Genomic DNA, 19,439 nt, shown 5'->3' on the forward strand with positions numbered 1-19,439 from the left:
ATGCTAATAGCAAATGCAGCCCCAGCTCGGCCCCCTGCTGTTCTGCAAGGCACATTTTCTTATCAGGCCCAGGCCCTCGCCCCACAGGCAGAGGCGGGAGGACCAGGCGAGAGCAGCCAGCCAGGCTGTTTGGTGCAGTGCGCGGTCCACAAACACAGCCAAGTGGGCAACCAGCTAGATAGTTCAGGTGAATCCCCAGCTTTTGTCTTTCTTCACTCGTTGCCAAAATTGCCTGTAAGCTCAACTGTGAAGTGTAAGGTGTCGCGGGCGGAAAACAAGGTTCCTTTTGGACCTGGACCTCGACCCCTCTTCCTATTTCTCTGTGAAGCAGGTTCTGCAGCTTCTGCTGCTTGCCCTTGGGACCTGAGTCTAGTGATAAATAAGGAACCATTTATCAAATCGCCGCATAGGTTGAGACCAGGTGTGAAACTAAGAGCTTTCTTGTGAAGCTGTGAACCACAACTGTTTGAATTCCAAAAATAATGTGTCCTTTTTACGCAATTGCAGATTGCCGCATCCCGCAAATTGAAGATGCCGAGATTCATAACAAGACATACATACATGGAGATAAATTAATCATCACTTGTCACGAAGGATTCAAGATCCGGTACCCTGACCGGTACAACATGGCTTCATTATGTCGTGATGACGGAACATGGGACCATCTGCCCATCTGTCAAGGTACGGGGCTGAGGCTGTGGTTCTCAGCTGTTCTTTCAGACTTGATTGTGGAGCGGGTACACGTTTCTCTAATAGGATGACAGGGGGAAACACAAAGCCACGCACACCCCATGGTTCAGCTGTACTGCACTCTGATCACCACAGCTCTGTGTTTGGAATCTTCCCACAATTCCCTGTGCTTCTCTCCAGCTCTATACACCCAGCTTTAAAGTTTAAATGGGAGATACCTTATTCTTTAGTGTGTTGGATGTCTCCTTCATTCTAAGAAACCAAAAGTCGTTGCAGAATTAGGAGCCTTGTAACTGGGCTGTGAACACAATGATGAACTATTGTATATTTAATGGAAATAACAGCATTTATACTGATTTCGGTTGTGGTGCGAATATATTTAAAGCCAATCTTACAGAGGCTATTTTCTCTTAATAATGTTATCCTTTTTTTATAATGCATGAGGAGCAGAAAAATAATCAAATTCAAATTTCATCCAAACCATACGATGAATATTTATCCTCCTGCGTTTTTTAAATTTGCTTGGGCCGACACAGAGGGCCCCCTGTTTGTGAAAATAAGCCCTCGAGTTCCCATTAATTCTGATTTTATTTTTTGACATGTGACTTGGACCAAAGGACTAAGAAACCCATGCATAATTCATAATCCAAGGGAGAAGGCTAGCAATCGTATTTACACCAAAAGCACTGGCATGTTAAAGTTGAGACGGATGTCAACTTTCTGCTTGGAAATCATGACGGGCAGACTCTGATATTGCTTTGTGCACCCCATAGTTGGAAATAAATCATTTCCTTATGTGAGATTTTAAGAGTCACGGCCCCTTGAAGAAACAAAGGCTTCAGGATTAGGAAGACAAAGGCAGCCCAGGTCCTCACCCTCCTGCATTTCTCCCCATGAAACTTCTGGGTTGTTTAGCGTGTTATGTGTTACATTCTTAAAGGAGACACGTGATTTATTTGTACTCTCTTAGAGACTCTCCACAGAATCAGCAGCCGGCTTTTAGGTGGGGGCTGTTTATCCAGATGAACTTTATTAACCATGGATTCGTTCCAGTCCTGCGGTGCTATCCGAGTAACGGCCAAGAAAATTATTTCAGACTCCAACCCCTTCTCGCTTTCATATTTTCCACTTGTCTTTCGGTTCTCCCACCCTTTCAATTTCCTTTTACATCCCTTAAATATAGTACGCTTCTTTAGGAGTTCTTTTTACCCCAGTGATTTTTTTAAATGCCCTATGGGGATAGACATCTTGGGGTGTCATTGTCACGAGTTCAGGTGCAGGCTTGCCTCTTGCTCTGTCTGTGCCCTTTCGCCCCTCCCCTCTAGCACCCCTTACTAAATCTCAGTCATAACACAGCTTCGATGTTTTTTGCAGCAACAAAAGAGCTGGCCGGCCGCTCTTGAAAGGTGTGCTTCTTCAAACAGCAGTACAGCCCACAGCCCACTTTCAGCCCTCCTCAGAGCCCTCGGTCCCCACAGAGGAGGTGCCCCTGGTCTGGGCCCTGATACCCCCCTCCAGCCCCTGCACCTTGCCATCCACCCGCGTGGGCACAGCAGGGTTGCTTTAGACAGCCTGACACCTCTCGAGCCCCCAGGGGGTATATAATTGGCCCTTCGAGTGACATTTCATCCTGTAATTTTTATTTGCATCTATAGATCCAGGGGCTGCAGCCTGAGGAACCGTTTCTCTATTATCTCAAAGTGCAAATAGAAATCACATTCAACTATTGAGTCGAAGTCAGTTTTCTACTGTATTTTTGCGACAGGCTGTCCTCCAACCGAGAGTGAGCATAGCTTTCCTTCTCTGATTGGCTGCACGTGTTCCAACCCCTTTCCTCTCCTTCTGGGGTCAGAGGTGGGAACCGTTCCAAGGCCATTTTTTCCCCGGAACTTTGTGTTTTAGAGATCCACGTGCCAGTGCTTCCTGCTCCCTGTGGGTCGGAGTTAGTTTTTGACTTAGGGGATGCAGTCTATCCACATGGGTAGCTTAGAACCACACTCCTTCCCAGAAGGAGGCAGGGGCACAGTCACGTGTGCCCACACATTGGAACCCAGCTCAGGGTTCTAACACATTCCCTTGTTGGTGTTGATTTGCTTATCTTTTTTTTTTTTTTTTTTCTCAGTTACTGATCCTGTTTATGCCTGATTGCCAAACTCCCTTCACACATTTCACTTTTGCCATGAACAGTGTTAATTTTCAGCTCCGAAAAAAAAAAAAAGTCCTTTAAGACCGTTGGGACTGCCCAGAAGGATGGCTGGGCACCATGCGTTTCTGATCTGGTCCATCCTGAGTGTGGCTTGTTCCGGGCAGGGATCTTTGGGGTCTGTGGGGTCTGCGGGGCTCCAGGACACCAGGATGCAGCGGTGCAGGTTGACCCTTGACGACCCCAGAGTGAATGCGTCCTACATTCTGCACCCCTCACTGTGTTGTCTGTGTCTGCTCTGATACAGACACAGACACCACAGTCTAAGGTGCCGACCCGAGCAGTTCGCTGAATACGCAGCTCTTCGACGCTTGTATTGTAATGTGTCAGAGAGTCATCTTAAGAGAGGAGTTCCGTCATCTGCTGCAGTGCCTGCGTGATACAGTTTGTGCTTGGTGATTGGAAGGGAAAGTAGGTTTTTCCATTATCTATTATTTACTTCACACACAATTAGTTCTCCCCGGGAAGAGCACAGCTCTGCAGGGTCATTATTCCCTCCAGTGAAGCTGCTGAAGCCAATAAGAAATTCACTATTCACAGCAGATGCCACACCAGGTGGGCTGCTGTGCCACTGGGAATGTTCCACTGGGCTGCACAGGCTTCAGGACAAAAGGCAGCTACTGTTTTACAGAAGTAGGGATCGAGGCCTCACGCTCACTCGGACGGCACACAGTATTCTGTGCATGGTGCACAAACTCGCTACAGCACGTCTGCTCAAAGCCTGGTGCCACGGCAACGGCGCCCGGAAACCTGTAGCAGTGCAAATCCTTGAGCTCCACACGGACCCACTGAACCAGAAGCTCTGGGTGTGTGGGCCAGCAGTCTGTCCTACAAGCCCTCTCTGGGTTATTCTCAAGTTTGAGAACCACTGCGTTACATGTTACTTTCCTATTTCACCTAAAACACAATGGGATTTTCAAAACTTCCATTGCACTGCATCAGGCAGGTGTCTGTTCCATTACCTGCTGCCGTGGAACCCAGTCTGCATCCTAACCTTCTCGAGCTGCCCACCACCACTGCTGAAACAGGAAATAGTCTCTCTTCCCTCTGTGGCACCTCAGTGGTTCTCAGCCCTGATGGCACTTTAAGATTATGTGGGGAGCTTTAAAAAAGGTAGGGGTGTCCAGGCTGGATACCTACCCGGGCACAGGTCTGGGCATTAGTGTTTTTAAAAATTTCCTCAGGTGAAAAGGGAAGCCTCCTACACTGTTGGTGGGAAGGCAAGTAGGTGGGGCCACTGTGGAAAACAGTATGGAGGTTCCTCAAAAAACTAAAAATAGAATTAACATGTGACCTAGCAATCCCCCCCCATGCATCTATCTGGACAAAACTTTAATTCAAAAAGATCCATGCACCCCAATGTTCATAGCAGCACTGTTTACAATAGCCAAGACATAGAAACAACCTAAATGTCCATCAACAGAGGAATGGATAAAGAAGATGTGGTACATATATACGATGGAATATTACTCAGCCATAAAAAAGAACGAAATAATGCCACTTGCAGCAACATGGATGCAACTAGAGATTATCATACTAAATGAAGTAAGTCAGACAGAGAAAGACAAATACCATATTATATCACTTATATGTGAAATCTAAAATATGACACAAATGAACCTATCTATGAAACAGAAACGGACATAGAGAACAGACTTGTGGTTGCCAAGGGGGAGGGGGTTGGGAGGAGGGATGGAGTGGGAGGTTGGGATTAGCAGATGTAAGCGATTATATACAGGATGGGGAAACAACAAGGTCCTACTGTATCACACTGGGAACTATATTAAGTATCCTGTGATAAACCATAATGGAAAAGAATATAAAAAAGAATGCATGTATATATATGTATAACTGAATCACTTTGCTGTACAGCAGAAATTAGCACAACATTGTAAATCAACTATACTTCAATGAAAAATAAATTAATTAAAAACTTTCCTCAGGTGATTCTAACATGCAGTCAGGGCTGGAACCACCGGCTAGGGGTGTCCCGATCCACAGCTCCACCTCTCGTTACTGCTTCCCTACTCGTCTGACCCTCTCGATGCCACTTGCAACTATACAAGCAAATGCCTGCTTTAGAAATAGAATAGGTACACAGATAAGGAGGTCTGAGCATTTAAGACCAAGGTGTGCGGTCCTCAGAGGCCATGCCGCGTTTTCAGCGGGGGAAACCGAAAGACATATAGTGCTTTGTCTTTCAGGTGTACAAAGATGACCACGTGAGACACTTCCCTTTTTCTTTCCCGCGTCGCAGGCTGCCTGAGACCGCTGGCCTCTTCTAATGGCTATGTGAACATCTCCGAGTTCCAGACCTCCTTCCCAGTGGGAACTGTGATCTCCTATCACTGCTTTCCTGGATTCAAACTCGAGGGATCGGAGTATCTCGAGTGCTTACACAACCTTATCTGGTCGTCCAGCCCACCCCGGTGCCTTGCTCTGGAAGGTATCACATCTTATTCTTTTGGAAGTTGAATTTTGGCTTATTAAAGTGGATGTTTCAATAGGAGGTAAAGAGCTGAGATTATGGTCAGCAATAACTTCTGTTCCCTGAGTACACATTGCTCGCAGAGGCAGCGAGCCTGATCGTCTGCCACGAAGCAATACTTACAACCAGACATAAAACTGGCTTTCCCCATTCTCAGGCTTAAAGGGGATGAAAGAGAAAAGTTTCAAGCATCAAAGGTTACACTGCAAAATATTGCAAAGTTAAATGAAATGTCTTCAAAAATTAATTTTCTCTGCACCAAATGAAAACAGATTGTATTATGGCATCACTAATCTCACCCCTTGTTTTATTGTTGTGTCAGTGTTTCCTCCTATTTCCATTCATTTTATGGCTTGGCTCTAAATGTTTTGCTGTAGGCACACACTTGGAAGCCTGAAACCAAGAGATCTTTCCTCCTTGTTTTTGTTAAATATATGTGATTATTTTTGAGTGTGGTTCACTAAAGACCACTAATCAGTAGTATGAAATGGTCGGGGTGGGAGGTGGTCAGAGCATCCACTGCTGGAATCAGGCCAGTGTCTATAAGGGTCCATAGAAACTTCTCCTAGGTAAGCTGGGCATACTGGCTCAGCCCTCACTTTAATTCAGGTCTTGAAATTATGATTATGCAGGGAACAAACACCGATTTACTTCTTGGCATCTGAATACAGTGGGCGGGAGGGGGGGGGTCTATACGGGGAAAGAAAAAAATGAAAGGAAATCTCTAATCAAGAGCCCCTCCAAAGCCCATCTGCAGCTTTTCTTGGGAAACAAATCAAGACACAGTAGAACGTAGAAACAAGTCCTTAAAAGCACCATCTGCCTCCACGCGTGCACCTCAGTGTGGGACGAGGTCAGGTTAGGAGGTGTGTTATGGGGGCTGACAGCCAGAGGGATCAGAGGTGTCTCCTAAGGAAGACCATGGATTGGCTGGAGCCATGGAGCCTCATTAGAGAGAAAGGAGGAAGGGGTGGAAGGGAGGGGAGCCTGGTGCTTGAAGGAGAGAGAATGCCAGCCGGGGCCGTCAGTGGTGCTCTTCTCCTAGGCTGGCAAGCGGAACCCCCGCTCGCCCCTACTTCCTACCCATCCTAAATCTCCTAGGGGGTCAGAGCCCACAGTAGAGGGAGGTAAAATACAGGATACCCAGTTAAATCTGAATCTCAGATAAATAGCAAATAATTTTTTAATGTGAACATGTCCTAAATATTGGATGGGACTTACTCATGGTCAACAAGTATTCTTTGCTTATCTGAACTTCAACTATAACTCAGTGTCCTGTATTTTCATTTGCCACATCTGGCAACCCTAGCCTAGAGGGATAAGGGTATCCCCTGTTTCCACTGGGAACAGCTTTTCTGCCGTCTGGACACCGCTGGCCAGCGTGGTGAGTGTGGGCTGCTGGTGAATGGGGGCTTTTCTGGTTCCTGGAGGTTTCTCCCTGCTCAGATAAGCAGAACTAGAGGACCTGTTAAAGGTATCATGTTACAATTATATCAATCTTAAATGCTATTTTCAAATCTTTTCAAATTCAGTTCAAACACCTTTCAAGCCATCATGTTCTAAGCTTCATTTTGAGGCTTTGAAAGCAGTTTTTCTGGAGCTTAGGGAATATAATGTGAATAGGCATAAAACAAAAATCTCACTTGAAGGGGCAGTGAGCTAAGGTTATGAACAGGAAGCCATGAGTGGCTTCTGATTGGCAATGAGTCTTGTGATTTAACACAAGTCCCTTTTTCTCTGCCAGCCTGGCCTGTGCCCGAAGGGGACGCTAAAAGTCCAGGTGACAGCTGCCTGTGACAAGAAGGCCACCTAATACCTTTTTGTCCTCCATTTAAAAAAAAATAATATTTACATCCTTATTTTAAATACATGTTCCTTTCAATTACCTGATGCAATTAGTTTGTGAGACCCTTAAATGCTACCCTGGCTAAAGGCACCAAAGACATGATTCTAAACTGAGAGAGGCAGAGAGGACTAAAGGGTTTTTTGTCTCAAGACTTCACAGAAGCTGGGTTAAAATAAAAGGTAAGGATCCACGAACAAAAAGTATCCAGATGACACCTGGGTGCTGGTATTTCCTTAACTCTTACTTGAATAGTGTATCATCTTTTTCAAAGGCAGTGCCTTATTTATGCAAATTGTCAAATGGTATTCAACGTAGATGCGCTGTCCCGAGGGAATCTACCCACCCCTTTAATATATCACCCACGGTCTCCTCCATCCCCTCATTTTTTTTTCTGTCTTCCTGAGCACACAATTTGATTTTTCTTGATGGCAGAGTGAAAATTATCGCACTGTGCTGTGGAATCATGACACTCTCGGGGGCTTTGAATAATATATTAGGGCGCTCTGACCCCTGATATGACTGGGTCTGGACAGCTGTGCCATGGAAGCCTTTCTCTGTGAGCTTTTTATCCCCTTCCCTTTCCTGTCTCCCTGTTAATCCGTCAATCCATCACGTGTCACGGTACCTGTCACTTCAGTTCCCTCCACCCCTCGAGCTCTTTTTTCTAACCTGCCACAAGCCTGGAGACAGAATCACCAGGATGGTCATGGAGGCGCTGTAGGGCATTGATTAGAGTGTGGGTTGGCATCAGACTGGCTGAGTTCACATCCTGAGTTTCCTACTTAATCAGTTTGACCTGGGGCAAGTCGCTTAGCTTCTATCAGCCTCTACTTCCTCATCTGTAGAATGCGGGAGATGACTGTACCTGTGGGACTGTGAGGGTCCAGTGTGATAACAAATGTAACACATTTAGTGAAGTGCCGGGTGCACAGTAAGTGGTCGATCAAGTGTCCATCATTATTAGTGCTATTAGACTTGTGTATGGAGTCACACTAAATGAGAATCTGGGCGTGGCTGTGTGAACAAAATACCCAGGCTTTTATGCATTTACACTGCAACATCATGTTGGTTGTTCAGAGGAGATTTTGGTTACTTGCATACTTTTTTTTTTTTTTTTTTTTTTTGCGGTACGCGGGCCTCTCACTGTTGTGGCCTCTCCCGTTGCGGAGCACAGGCTCCGGATGCACAGGCTCAGCGGCCAGGGCTCACCGGCCCAGCCGCTCCGTGGCATGTGGGATCTTCCCGGACTGGGGCACGAACCCACATCCCCTGCATCGGCAGGTGGACCCTCAACCACTGCGCCACCAGGGAAGCCCCGGTTACTTGCATACTTTTAACTGTGTTTGTATAAGATGAATCGCAGATAATGGGAGGAAGTACTGAACAATAGTAATGATTGCCAGTTATCTTGAGAGCTTACTATGTATCAGAATGTTTGACAAAGTATCTCATTTAGTCCTCCTATTGCCTTTGTGAGACAAGCACTACTTTTTTTTTTTTTTTTATTTGGCTGCGCCGGGTCTTAGTTGCGGCACACGGGATCGTTTCTTTTAGTTGTGGCATGTGAACTCTTAGTTGCGGCATGTGGGATCTAGTTCCCTGACCAGGGATCAAACCCAGGCCCCCTGCATTGGGAGTGCGGAGTCTCAGCCACTGGACCACCAGGGAAGTCCCAGACAGGTACTATTTTTAATCCCATGTTACTGCTGAGCAAGCCCAGGTTTCTAGAGATTCAGTAACTCAGCCAAGGTCACACAGTAAGTGGGGGGATGGGGACTCAAACAAGGGTCTTTGTCACTTGAAAGCTCATTTTCTTCATCACTAAGGTGCATTATGTAATTATGCGTGATCTGATTGGTTCTGATTTCTTTACAATTTGATATTTTTGTAGCCATTTTTTTAAAGCGTCAAAAAATTTAAAACAGTTATCACACAGGAAGGGATTTGTTCTTCTAGTCCAATTCTTCTCCCTGTAGAAATCCCAGCTGCAGGGGGCCGTGAGTCCGGGTGGCAGACAGCACTCCCCGCTGTCCCGCACGTGCCCATGAGTCACCCCGTTACAGCAGAGCCTCACTTCAGCCACTGGGCTGCGCAGGGATTGTGTCTCCTCTCGCAGACTGGACGACTGACACCTTGAAGGGTGGTGTGACTTGTCCACACTGCCAACCCTTGACCGTGGCTTCTTTCACTGCATGCTGTCTCCTCTCCCTAGTGGCACGGAGCAGGCTTTGCTGGCGCCAGTGTTGAGTGGCAGCTGTCACACTCAGTGTCAACAATCCCGTAACTGAGGCCTGGCTTCATGAAGGACTTTATAATTTGGAAGGAAAAACTCTGGCAGCCTCACCAAAGGTGGCAAGAATTCCCAGGCCCAGTAGAAAGGTGTGGGTGATGTGTTTCAAGGGCCTGGGGCCGTGGCACCTGGCTTATTGAGTGGTATGACACCCGTCTTCTGTGTTTTCCCACAGCCAGGTTGTGTGGGGTAAAACACCTGAAATCACAAAATCTTGGACCACAGTGTTGGCTACGTCATTTTAAAATACATGAATATATAAATTTGAGCCTGGAAGGAGCCCCATGGGTTTCCATGTGCTGGTCTTTCGCGCTGTGGGTCTGCGTGCTTTTCTTTATCTCTATGTGTCTTCATGTTTTCCATTCTCAGGTCGTCTTCATCTCTGAGGCTTTCATTGCTCTCTCTTTCATACACACACACACACACACACATACACATGCATTGAATCCAAGAAATCTTTAAAAAAAAAAAAAACCTTTGACAGTGAATGTGGGCATTTTCTCATTTGTAAGTGCTAAGAACTCTGTTTACATTGTCAGCAGTGTTTATTGGACACCTGGTAGACACAGAGTGACACCGAGTTGGGCTCTGGGGAATTACAGAGAAAGAAAAGGACGTCATTCTTTACTTCGAAGACCTTACAGTCTAATGGGGAGAACAAGATGACAAATCCCGTTACCTAGAGACTAGCGTCATCACAGACCGCACCGCGTATGCCCACAGCTACCTTAACCAAAGGGCACGTGCGTGCTTCTGCATTTGGAAAGAGGGAAAGGAAAGTTCTGGTAGGTGGTATCGCAATTGTAAAATGAAAATTTCTGTCTGGAGATCTATGAGTTTTTGCGTCTTTTCCCTGAAGGCCAAACAGAAGTGTGTTTTTTGTCTCTGCTTGGGCTTTGGGAAAAGAGAACGAATCTAAACATCTTACTCATTTGGAAGGACTGTGCATTTTGAAGTTCTGTAGAGCTCAGTAGCCAAGGCAACATGCCATAGTGTGTGTGAGGAGTGCCGGCCCAATGGTTTGAAGGTGGAATATAGGAGAATATTGAGGGGCATAAAAATAAGCAAACGAACCAAGCATGCAACAGACGGTTACAGGCAAGGCTGCAAAGGCACATGTCTAGGAAGTGGTACTAACTCCCCAGAATCCCATAGACACTGTGATGTTAGGGCTGCGAGGGATGCTGGCTACAGGTGGCTGCAGAAAAGGGCTCTTTGTCTGCATGGGGAAGAACCATGCAAAAGCCTTACACGTCGGAACACTCCATTCACATTCAAGTTTTCAAATGTCCTGGAAGTAGTAACACGGGTGCTGGGTATCTGTTGACAGGAATTCCTGGGAGCCGGTTAACGACAGCAGAGTTCACATGACTGCATCTTTGAGGCAGGTAGCAAGGGCTGGGAGGACAGATGGTTGACGCCCAAAGTTGGGAGTTTTTAGTCCCTGGTTGTGACCTCCCCACTTAAAGATTCCTCTGTTTCCCAACCATTAAATTAGAGGGCTGGATCCTTTAACCAAAGGTCCTTCTTTCAAGAGCTTCTGGGGAAAAAGATGGGATCAGATCTAGAAAGGACCAGTCAAACATTTAGTGAGATTAGAGTTTAAAAAGAAAGAAACCCAAATCAGTGGTATATGCTATTTTAAATAAATGCCTGTGAGATTCATGTGTGCGTTCAGTAAAAATTTTTATGTTCGTATGCCAAGTATTTTGCAAGGCACGGAGGATACAGAGGCAAACTAGTGACATGAGGTCTCTGCCCGCTGGGCTCACCCATCCCATGTGCAGTTCCTGAAAGTTCACTCTACACAGCTGGGACTCAGCTCAGAATATTCCATTTCTAAGTTTCCAGGGCCTTTGGTGGTAGAGAAGATTGTTACCTACTCTGAGGCCGCCTGGAAGGGGTTCCCGAGGGGGTCTCTATGGTTTTGAAGGACCTGGGGAGGGTGAGCCACTTTTTGCTGTGTTGGATTGTCTGCCACGTGGTGCCTGGGCTCCACTCCGAAGGTAGTGGGAACACGGGCTTCCCAGGAGGACCACACGCGTGGACCCCGGGGCCCAGGAGAGTTTGTTGTGCTTGTGTGTTTGCTTTTCCCAAACAGAGAAATAAATTGCTCCAGGAACCGTAGGGGCCTACGGTTTCATTTGCCATGACTGAGGCGGGGGCTTCCCCAATGCTGACCTTTCAACAGACTTTCTCAGCTTCGTGGCTGGCATTTCTCCCAGGAACAAGCAAACCTGACCTCATTAGAAGCTGAATATCCAAGACGTTTTGTTTCTAAATCCAACCAGTCCCCAAACTCAGAATGCCCAAAGTAATTCCCAGACCCCCATCCCTTCCCATCCATTTCACTGCTCACATGGTCAGAGATGGAAGCTTAATCAGGTTCAGACACAATTACAAGGAAAGGCAGCAGCGGGATTTCCTAAGAGCCTACGAGTGCCCAGGGGTCCTTTTAGGTCTGCATCCTTATATAAGAAAAGAAGGAAAAATAAGAAACTGAAAAACCCTGTTTGGTCAAATGTGAAATTACTTGAAAGGTTCCAATTTGGGATCAAAACTCAGAGCCAGTTTGGACGGGGTGGGTTCCCAGCTCCTGAGTGGCCTTTTCATTGTGCTTTGTTGCCTAGTCAAAACTCGTTTCTGGTACAAGAAGCGCCCAGAGGCAAAGGCACCGGCAGGGATCTCTCTCCAGGAGCCCTGCCTTCGCACAGAAGCGCCTCGGGACTTTAAATGAATCCTGTGTAGGAACAAGAAAGAGAGAGGAAGAACCCGGGCCTCCTCAGAAAAGACCTGCCCAGCGTCTTATCCTCGGCAGATAACACTCAAGGGGATAATCACAGCCCACCCTGTGCCAAGGTGGTTCCCATTTTACAAAAGGAAAATACGAAGCACAGAAAGGAGTCCAGGCCTGGTCCGAGGAAGGTTGCTGTAAATTATTGTCCGTGGTGAGGTCACGTGTCGCTGTGTCATCCCCTAAACCAGAGTCGTGTCCCTCCTGCTGCCACGTCTCACCGGACAAGCGAGGTCTCTCGCGCCTTCCTGCCCAGCCATCCTCGACCACAGAGTGGCCAACTGGACCTCTTCATTAGCTGGAAACTTCTGTATTGAATCTTAAGTCAGTCAAGGGAAATGACAGAACCAAGTCACAGCGGGATTTATTGGTGCTGATTTGGGACCATTGATCGTAGAATTCAGAGCTTAGAAAGCCTTAGACATCACCGGTTTACCTTTCCCCCACCCTACGCACTGCACCCTGGCACTCCCTTTGCAGAAATGAATCAGCAGTGCTGGAGATGAGTGGATGTGTGCGAGGTCTCGGGGCCTGGGGGTGCCAGCGAGGTTCCCACCCCTGTAACCCGGCTCTGGCGCCACCGGACTGCCTCTATGGGGGCGGGGTGGGGGGCTTCCTCACTTACATTCTTGAACAGGGAGAAGCAGGTCAGAAGTTTATCTTCTTGGGAGCAACTCCAAGGTAGAGAGCACTGTGTTCCTCCCTGCATTCCCCTGGCACGTGGTATATGTACTCATCAATGTGTAGCTATTGTAACTAAAGCCTCCTTTGACTCCTTTGACTGTTGGTGGATGTCTGCTCCATGCCAGGCCCTGTGGAGGCACCTTTAGCCCATGATCTCTCATCCTAATAAGCGTCATGAGAAGTAAGTGTGGTGCCAACGGCAGATGAGGAAACTGAGGCTCAGAGAGTCTCCCCGCTTTCTCAAGGTCACCCTGCTCACAAGCGGTGCAGCAGGGGGCCCCCTGAGCCCACGCTTTCTACCCACACTGCTCTTCCAGGCGCTCCTAGGACCCAGATTACCTGCTGGAGATTAGGGCCTGGCCTCTAATCCTATCTCTGGTGCTTGCAGAGAGTTCATTTTGTTGGATGGGAAGGGAGTGAGTGGCAAGAGCTGATTTCTGAGGCTCTTTCGTAGCCGCCATGTTCCCTGACTCTGCTCCGAACCAGAGCACACCGATCCAGAGAGGCCATCCTGTCCTCCGATGGCTCTGGGAGCAAAGCAAAGGGAGAGTCTCTCCCCTGGACGACTCCTGACAGTTTCCCGGAGGTGCGTATTCAGTCAACCCATGAGCCTTCACCACCAGTAGGCAACTGGCAGGGAGAGGAAATAGATGTTTGTTGGGGGTCATCTTGGCACCGGGCACTTCACTTGCCTTTTATTCGCTTTAAAACAACTCCAGGGATTATTATGCCCCTCTTCACTGACAGTCAGCAGGCTGGTAACATGGCCTCGGGGAGTAAACTGCAGAGCCAGGATTCAAAAGATCCAGCCCTGACCTGACTCCCCAGCTGTGCTTCTTCTCCTGCCCCTGCTGGCTGCTGCGAGAGAGGCCAGGTCCCTGCCTTCTGAATCATCTCTCAGCTGCCGGTGGGCCACTTTTGTCTCTTCTGATGTTCCCTATAACCTGGATTTTTATCATGTAAGAGATTTTAGAGGGAAGAGGAGGATACACTATATGATTTGACCCAAGCTGCACTGCGTATAATGTTGGACAACATGGGAACTTTCCCTTCCTCCCTCCCTTCTCCCACTTCCTTCCTTCTTTCCTTCCTCCCCTCCTTCCCTCTCTCCCTCCCTCCTTCCCAGTTAGGACTCTGGTACCAACCAGAGATGTACTAGATGCTGTGGGGCTATTGCTATTAGGAATTCATGTCCTGCTCACCAAAAGCGGAGTGATAATAGCAGCGACCCACTGGTCACGCACAGCCACCCAGGCCTCCCAGCATTCAGAGGAGACCAGCTGGCCAGGACCAGGGTCTCCATCAGTCTCTCCTGGGCTCTCAACCTTCCTGCAGACTCAGCCGTGATCCTGCCAGCAGCTGAATCCAAATGAAATGGAGTCAGCAGACAATGAAGAAAGGAACAGTGAATGTTCTTTTTTCTCTCTTGTTTACTCAGTGTAGCAGTGGGGCCTCTATATGGGAAGAGGGAGAGAGGGCTTCTTTATCTGCTTATCTGACCCTATACCCTTCCCTTTCCTTCTCTTCCAAATGTAAGAGGATTATACAAGGCTAGGAAATACTTGGCCAGGTTGTTTTGTCCTGTCCTCAAGGCTCTGAGACCCCGGGGGTCCCTAGGAAGCCAGCAGGGTCCAAGGTAGCTTTGTTCCAGCTGCCCCCCCCCCCATGGCACTGTTTTACATACTTGCATCTCGTGTTCCCACTTAAGATTTATTTGAAGAAAGAGCTTCCCAGTGTAAAGTATGAAAATCATTCATCTAATTCCGCCTCCTTAGAAACTTGAGACCAGAGAAATGAAGTGATTTGCCAGGTCACAGCAGAATTCCCCCATCTCCTCAGACTCCCAGCCTGTTCAAGTATGTGAGTCGATGGCTAATTTCAAACCCTCATTAGGCACCCAACTTCCATCAGTCAAAGTCTTACGAGATTTCCCCATCTTATTCTCAAAAACAAAAGACTCTTCAGTTCCCTGAAGACAGATGTGTTCCCTGGGCCTGGAAAAGAGGAAATCTCAGGTCGTCCCCCTGTCATGTGTCAGTGGCGTTGGCTAGGGAGAAGCCCTGTCTGAAGCAACGTGGAGGTCTCTTTGTGAACTGAAAATGTCTTCTGCCATCTTGGCACACGTGTCAGGGCATCACATCCTCTCCTGTTCTGTTTCCTGGCAATGAACATTCCTGTGTCCGGCACTGTTTGTATCACAGCTACCTTGCCTGTGACCCTCATGGGGTTTTTTCTTAGAAGAAAATGCAAACTAGCAAGCAGCCTGGTTAAGTTATTGTTCACAAGCAATAGTAAATTATTCTAATACTATTTCCATGTGCTGTTCATACATTACAGCAGAGTGATGACCAGAACATGGCCACCTGCGTGTCATAGCAGCATTTCTGAGGGATCACTGTCCTTAATCCTCCTCTCTCTCTTTTCTTTATACAATACGTAATTGCCGCTGTAGCACTTCCTCTTCTCGGGCACACGTCTCTCTCGTATTCAAGAGTAGATTGTGCTGTGGCATCGAGAAGCTTCATGATTCTTTTCTTTTCTTTTTTTTCTTTTCTTTTTTTTTCTATATTGAATCCAGAAACATTAAGAAATCCTAAGAAAACCAAGAGACCTAGTTCCTAGTTTTCAAGTGGAACCAAGTCCTCAGGCTTCCCAGCTACTACACTATAGGCTCTTATTCTCTTGAGTTGTATGACTCCTGATCTGATAGATGGCCCTGGACTCACCCTCAGCCTCTCCCTCCAGGCCTGCTCTTTGCCAGCCGTAGCCCCTCGGCAAGCTCTGCCCACCACCTTGCTTTCCTTTTAACCTCCTTGGAAACATGTAGCCATCAACCCTCCAACTCTCCTAGGATCATCATTTTTTTTTTTTTTTTAACCTCATTCAGTTGCAGAGATTTTACACTGACATCAAATAAGATAACTGATTCCTTTTCCCACCAAAGGTGAGCAAAGGTGGCAGAGTTCTGGACTGGTTTCTCTCACCAAATCAAGGAAAGAAGAGAACACCAACGGGGGACTTGGCTAACCGCCGCCCCCCGCCCCAATGTACTGTCACGTTCAGAGATGGGATCCCACCAGATGGGCTCGGACCCAACTTCTCCCAAGGCCCCTCCCCCTCAGCTCTCACCCGGGCGGGCAGCCTGTCCTGGAGCAGATTCAGGCCCCAGGGGGACACAGTGGATCTGAAGCCAGGCACCATCACTCATGTTTTTATGGAAACGTCTCCTGGTTGCAAGGCACAGGGGTGGGGTTGAATCTGTGGAAACGGAATAAATCGGAAGCCCCCTCATGCTGGCTCTGTCGAAACCCTGTGTCAGATTGTGTCCGTAGGGATGCTGCAAATTTTCTGCAGTGGAAGCCACTGGTATAAAACGAGACTCCTACATGCAAGCTTCTCCTGGGGTCAGTGTTCTGAATTAGTCTGAATTCCAAACCTTCCATGGCAGAGAGATCTGAGGTCTTTCACCCCTTTTTTGCGGGCCAGGCTGGATTCGAGGGGACAAGGGCGTGGGGACCAATCCCTTTCAGCCACCGCGTTCATGGTTCTCACCAAAACCTATTTCTGCTTTGCGTTGTAGTCTCCTCATATTTTTGCAAAGCTCACAGGCGTGCAAGCAGAGGTCTTTATTTTGTGATGTTTAAATGTCAGGTCAGTGAAAGGAACGCACAGCTAAGCAACTGCAAAGCTGCGGCCAGTGGTTTGAGCCAGTGGGTATGCCGAGAGGGTGACTTTGTCACGCTCAGAAAATAGATGGCTTGTACAAAAGGGAAAATCTCAGTGTTTTTCCTTAAACTCTAGAATATCTTCTCCATCCCTGCTCCAGGCAGGATTTATTTCCTTCTTTCCTCTCTGGAAAGTTAGATGACTTGTATTTCATGGTAATAAAACCTCTTGCAATCAGGTGCAACCCAGAAGGTAATAAATCCCTTCAGTCACTCCCTGCCTTTTACAGATCGAGAGTCACCAGGAAGTATTCGGCAGAGTGGTTTGGGGGTCATTCCTCCCCAGTTCCCACCCCCAGCCCCATTTTTCTTTTTCCTTCTTTCTTTTTTGTTTGGCCGAGCTGCTCGGCTTTCAGGATCTTAGTTCCCTGACCAGGGATTGAACCCACACCCTCAGCGGTGAAAGCACCAAGTCCTAACCACTGGACCGCCAGGGAATTCCTGCAACCCCACTTTTCTTCACAAGCAGTTACCAGAGTTCCTTTTTTTGTGTTACGCGGGCCTCTCACTGCCGTGGCCTCTCCCGTCGCGGAGCACAGGCTCCGGACGCACAGGCTCAGCAGCCATGGCTCACAGGCCTAGCTGCTCCACGGCATGTGGGATCTTCCTGGACCAGGGCACGAACCCGCATCCCCTGTATCGGCAGGCGGACTCCCAACCACTGCACCACCAGGGAAGCCCCCAGAGTTCCCTTTTTGCCCTAAAGTGATTAGAAGTCTGGGATGATAGGCAGGTAAAATCTTCACACCTGTCTGTGTCCATCTTGGTGTCTTGCATCATTCTTTTTTTTTTGTTAGAACCTATAACGTAATATCTGTGTTCACAATCATTTTCTCTTTCTGTACAGGAGGATTTTTTGTTGTTTGGGGTTTTGTTTTTGCAAAAAGATGGTGCCCGACTCTAAATTGTGCCCAGATTTCTGTAAAGTCAAAGCGCTTAGCGGAGGTGGCCCTTCATCTGATCGTTCCTCTTCCTCCCAGTACCTGGGGCTCCTGCCGAAAAGTCTAGGACTTTGCTCACATGCTGGCCAGTTTGTTCTTCAATGGATGAGAACCTAATGCGTTTTCTAACGCCATCTCTTCCACTCATGGGAAGGGAGGTAACAGGTCCAGGTATTAAGGTGGTGGAAACAGCTGGAATTTTAAAGAAGCCAGTTACACTGGATTTCAGATTTTAAAACTAGTCCTTAGCTCAGGAGATCACAGGCAAACAACTGTGCCGACATCAATCTGTATTTTCATGCCATAAATATCTTATTCCAAGGGAAATTTTTTTGAATTGGGAAGAAAAGTAAATTTATAGGAAGCTAGGAAGTTAAGAGTTCTAGAGACAACCATGACTAAAATTGCATGTAAGAGGACCCTTACTCTCCCATACTACTTGACCTTTTCAAAGATCCTGTGGTCCTTGGAGTTAACTGTGAGTGACTCTCTACTGTCCCCAAAGCACAAGGCTCCCCAACGTGGTTTCTGCCGTCACTACCCAAAGAGAAGAATGGTATCTCCCCAAGGAGCTCTAAAGGTTCCAGCCCTGGGATGCTGTCCTGCATTGCTTTTATTCCACTCCATCCACTAAAGCATAACTCATGAAATAACCACTTTCATGTAAAACGATTCTTTTTTTTTTACTTCACTTTGAGGAAATCTTGGTGTCTAGTTATTTCAGTGAGACATTCTGACATTAGCCGGGAAACCCTCCTGTTCTAGCCGGTTGCTTCCCTGTGGACCTGGCCCAAGCGCTTGGCCACTTCCTCCCAGGCCAAGGATAGACTCATGCTGTACTCGTTTCCCAGCACTGCTGGAACAAAGTACCACAGGCTGGTGACTTAAAATATAATTAATGTCTTCTCTCATGGTTCTGGGGGCTAGAAGTCCAAAATCCAAGTGTTGACAGGACCATGTTCCTTCGGAGACTCACCTTCCTTCTAGAGGTGGCCTTGGCATTCCTTGGCTTATAGCTACACCATTCCGGTCTCTGCCTCTGTCATCATGGGGTGTTTTCCCTATGAGTCTGTGTCTTCGCATGGCTATCTTCCTTATGTGTGTCTCTTCTCCTATTATAAGGATACCTATCATATTGGATCATTGGATCAAGGGCCCACCCTACTATAATATGACCTCATCTTAACTTTTACATCTGCAATACACCCAGTTTCCAAGTGAAGTCATATTCACAGGTAACCTGGGGTTAGGACTTTGACGGAACTTTTGGGGGAACACAACACAACCCATACCATGTGCTCCCCTTGCCTTGGCTTGAGAAGAAGCAGATGCTTCTTGTGTCTTCCTTGTACCTCTTGTGTCAGGTTTAGAGGACCGTCTTCAAAGCTTCCCAAACTGCAGCTGGCCAGCATCCTTGGACTCCACCCACAGCCCTGTCCTAAGCTCACTCTCCTGTGGCCTTGTCCACAGCATCCTGCTGATGCCCGCAAGTGGAACAGGAATGTTCTGTGTCCATCAGGCTTCCCCCATCTTGCCTTTCTTCTCTCTCGAGAGGTTCCAAGGCTTTTCCAAACTCTAACCCCACCGTGCACAGCCCACATCTTAGCAGATCAAGAAACCCATTCTGTCACATCTGGTCCCTGAGTGGCCCACACTCCCTTCTGCCTGTGCACACGTAAAACGCTACAGCAAGGCTCAGGGAGAGAGCATAGCTTCAGAGTAAGCTTCACTTAAGGTCAAATCCTAGGTCTTCTATTTATTTGACCTTGGACAAGTAA

At 47.5% G+C, this 19,439-nt stretch overlaps 1 protein-coding gene across 3 annotated transcripts in view; it reads left to right on the top strand.

Moving 5' to 3' along the window:
- Window positions 1-19,439, top strand: part of SUSD4 (sushi domain containing 4) — a 124,472-nt gene that overhangs the window by 88,158 nt on the left and 16,875 nt on the right. For all 3 annotated transcript variants that reach the window (XM_032603298.1, XM_032603317.1, XM_032603307.1), the window contains 2 exons: window positions 508-681; window positions 5,151-5,339. In XM_032603298.1, the coding sequence (XP_032459189.1) occupies window positions 508-681; window positions 5,151-5,339 (363 nt within the window). The remainder of the gene's footprint in view (window positions 1-507; window positions 682-5,150; window positions 5,340-19,439) is intronic.

This window comes from Phocoena sinus, chromosome 1, assembly GCF_008692025.1.
Source record: "Phocoena sinus isolate mPhoSin1 chromosome 1, mPhoSin1.pri, whole genome shotgun sequence".
NCBI lineage: Eukaryota > Metazoa > Chordata > Mammalia > Artiodactyla > Phocoenidae > Phocoena > Phocoena sinus.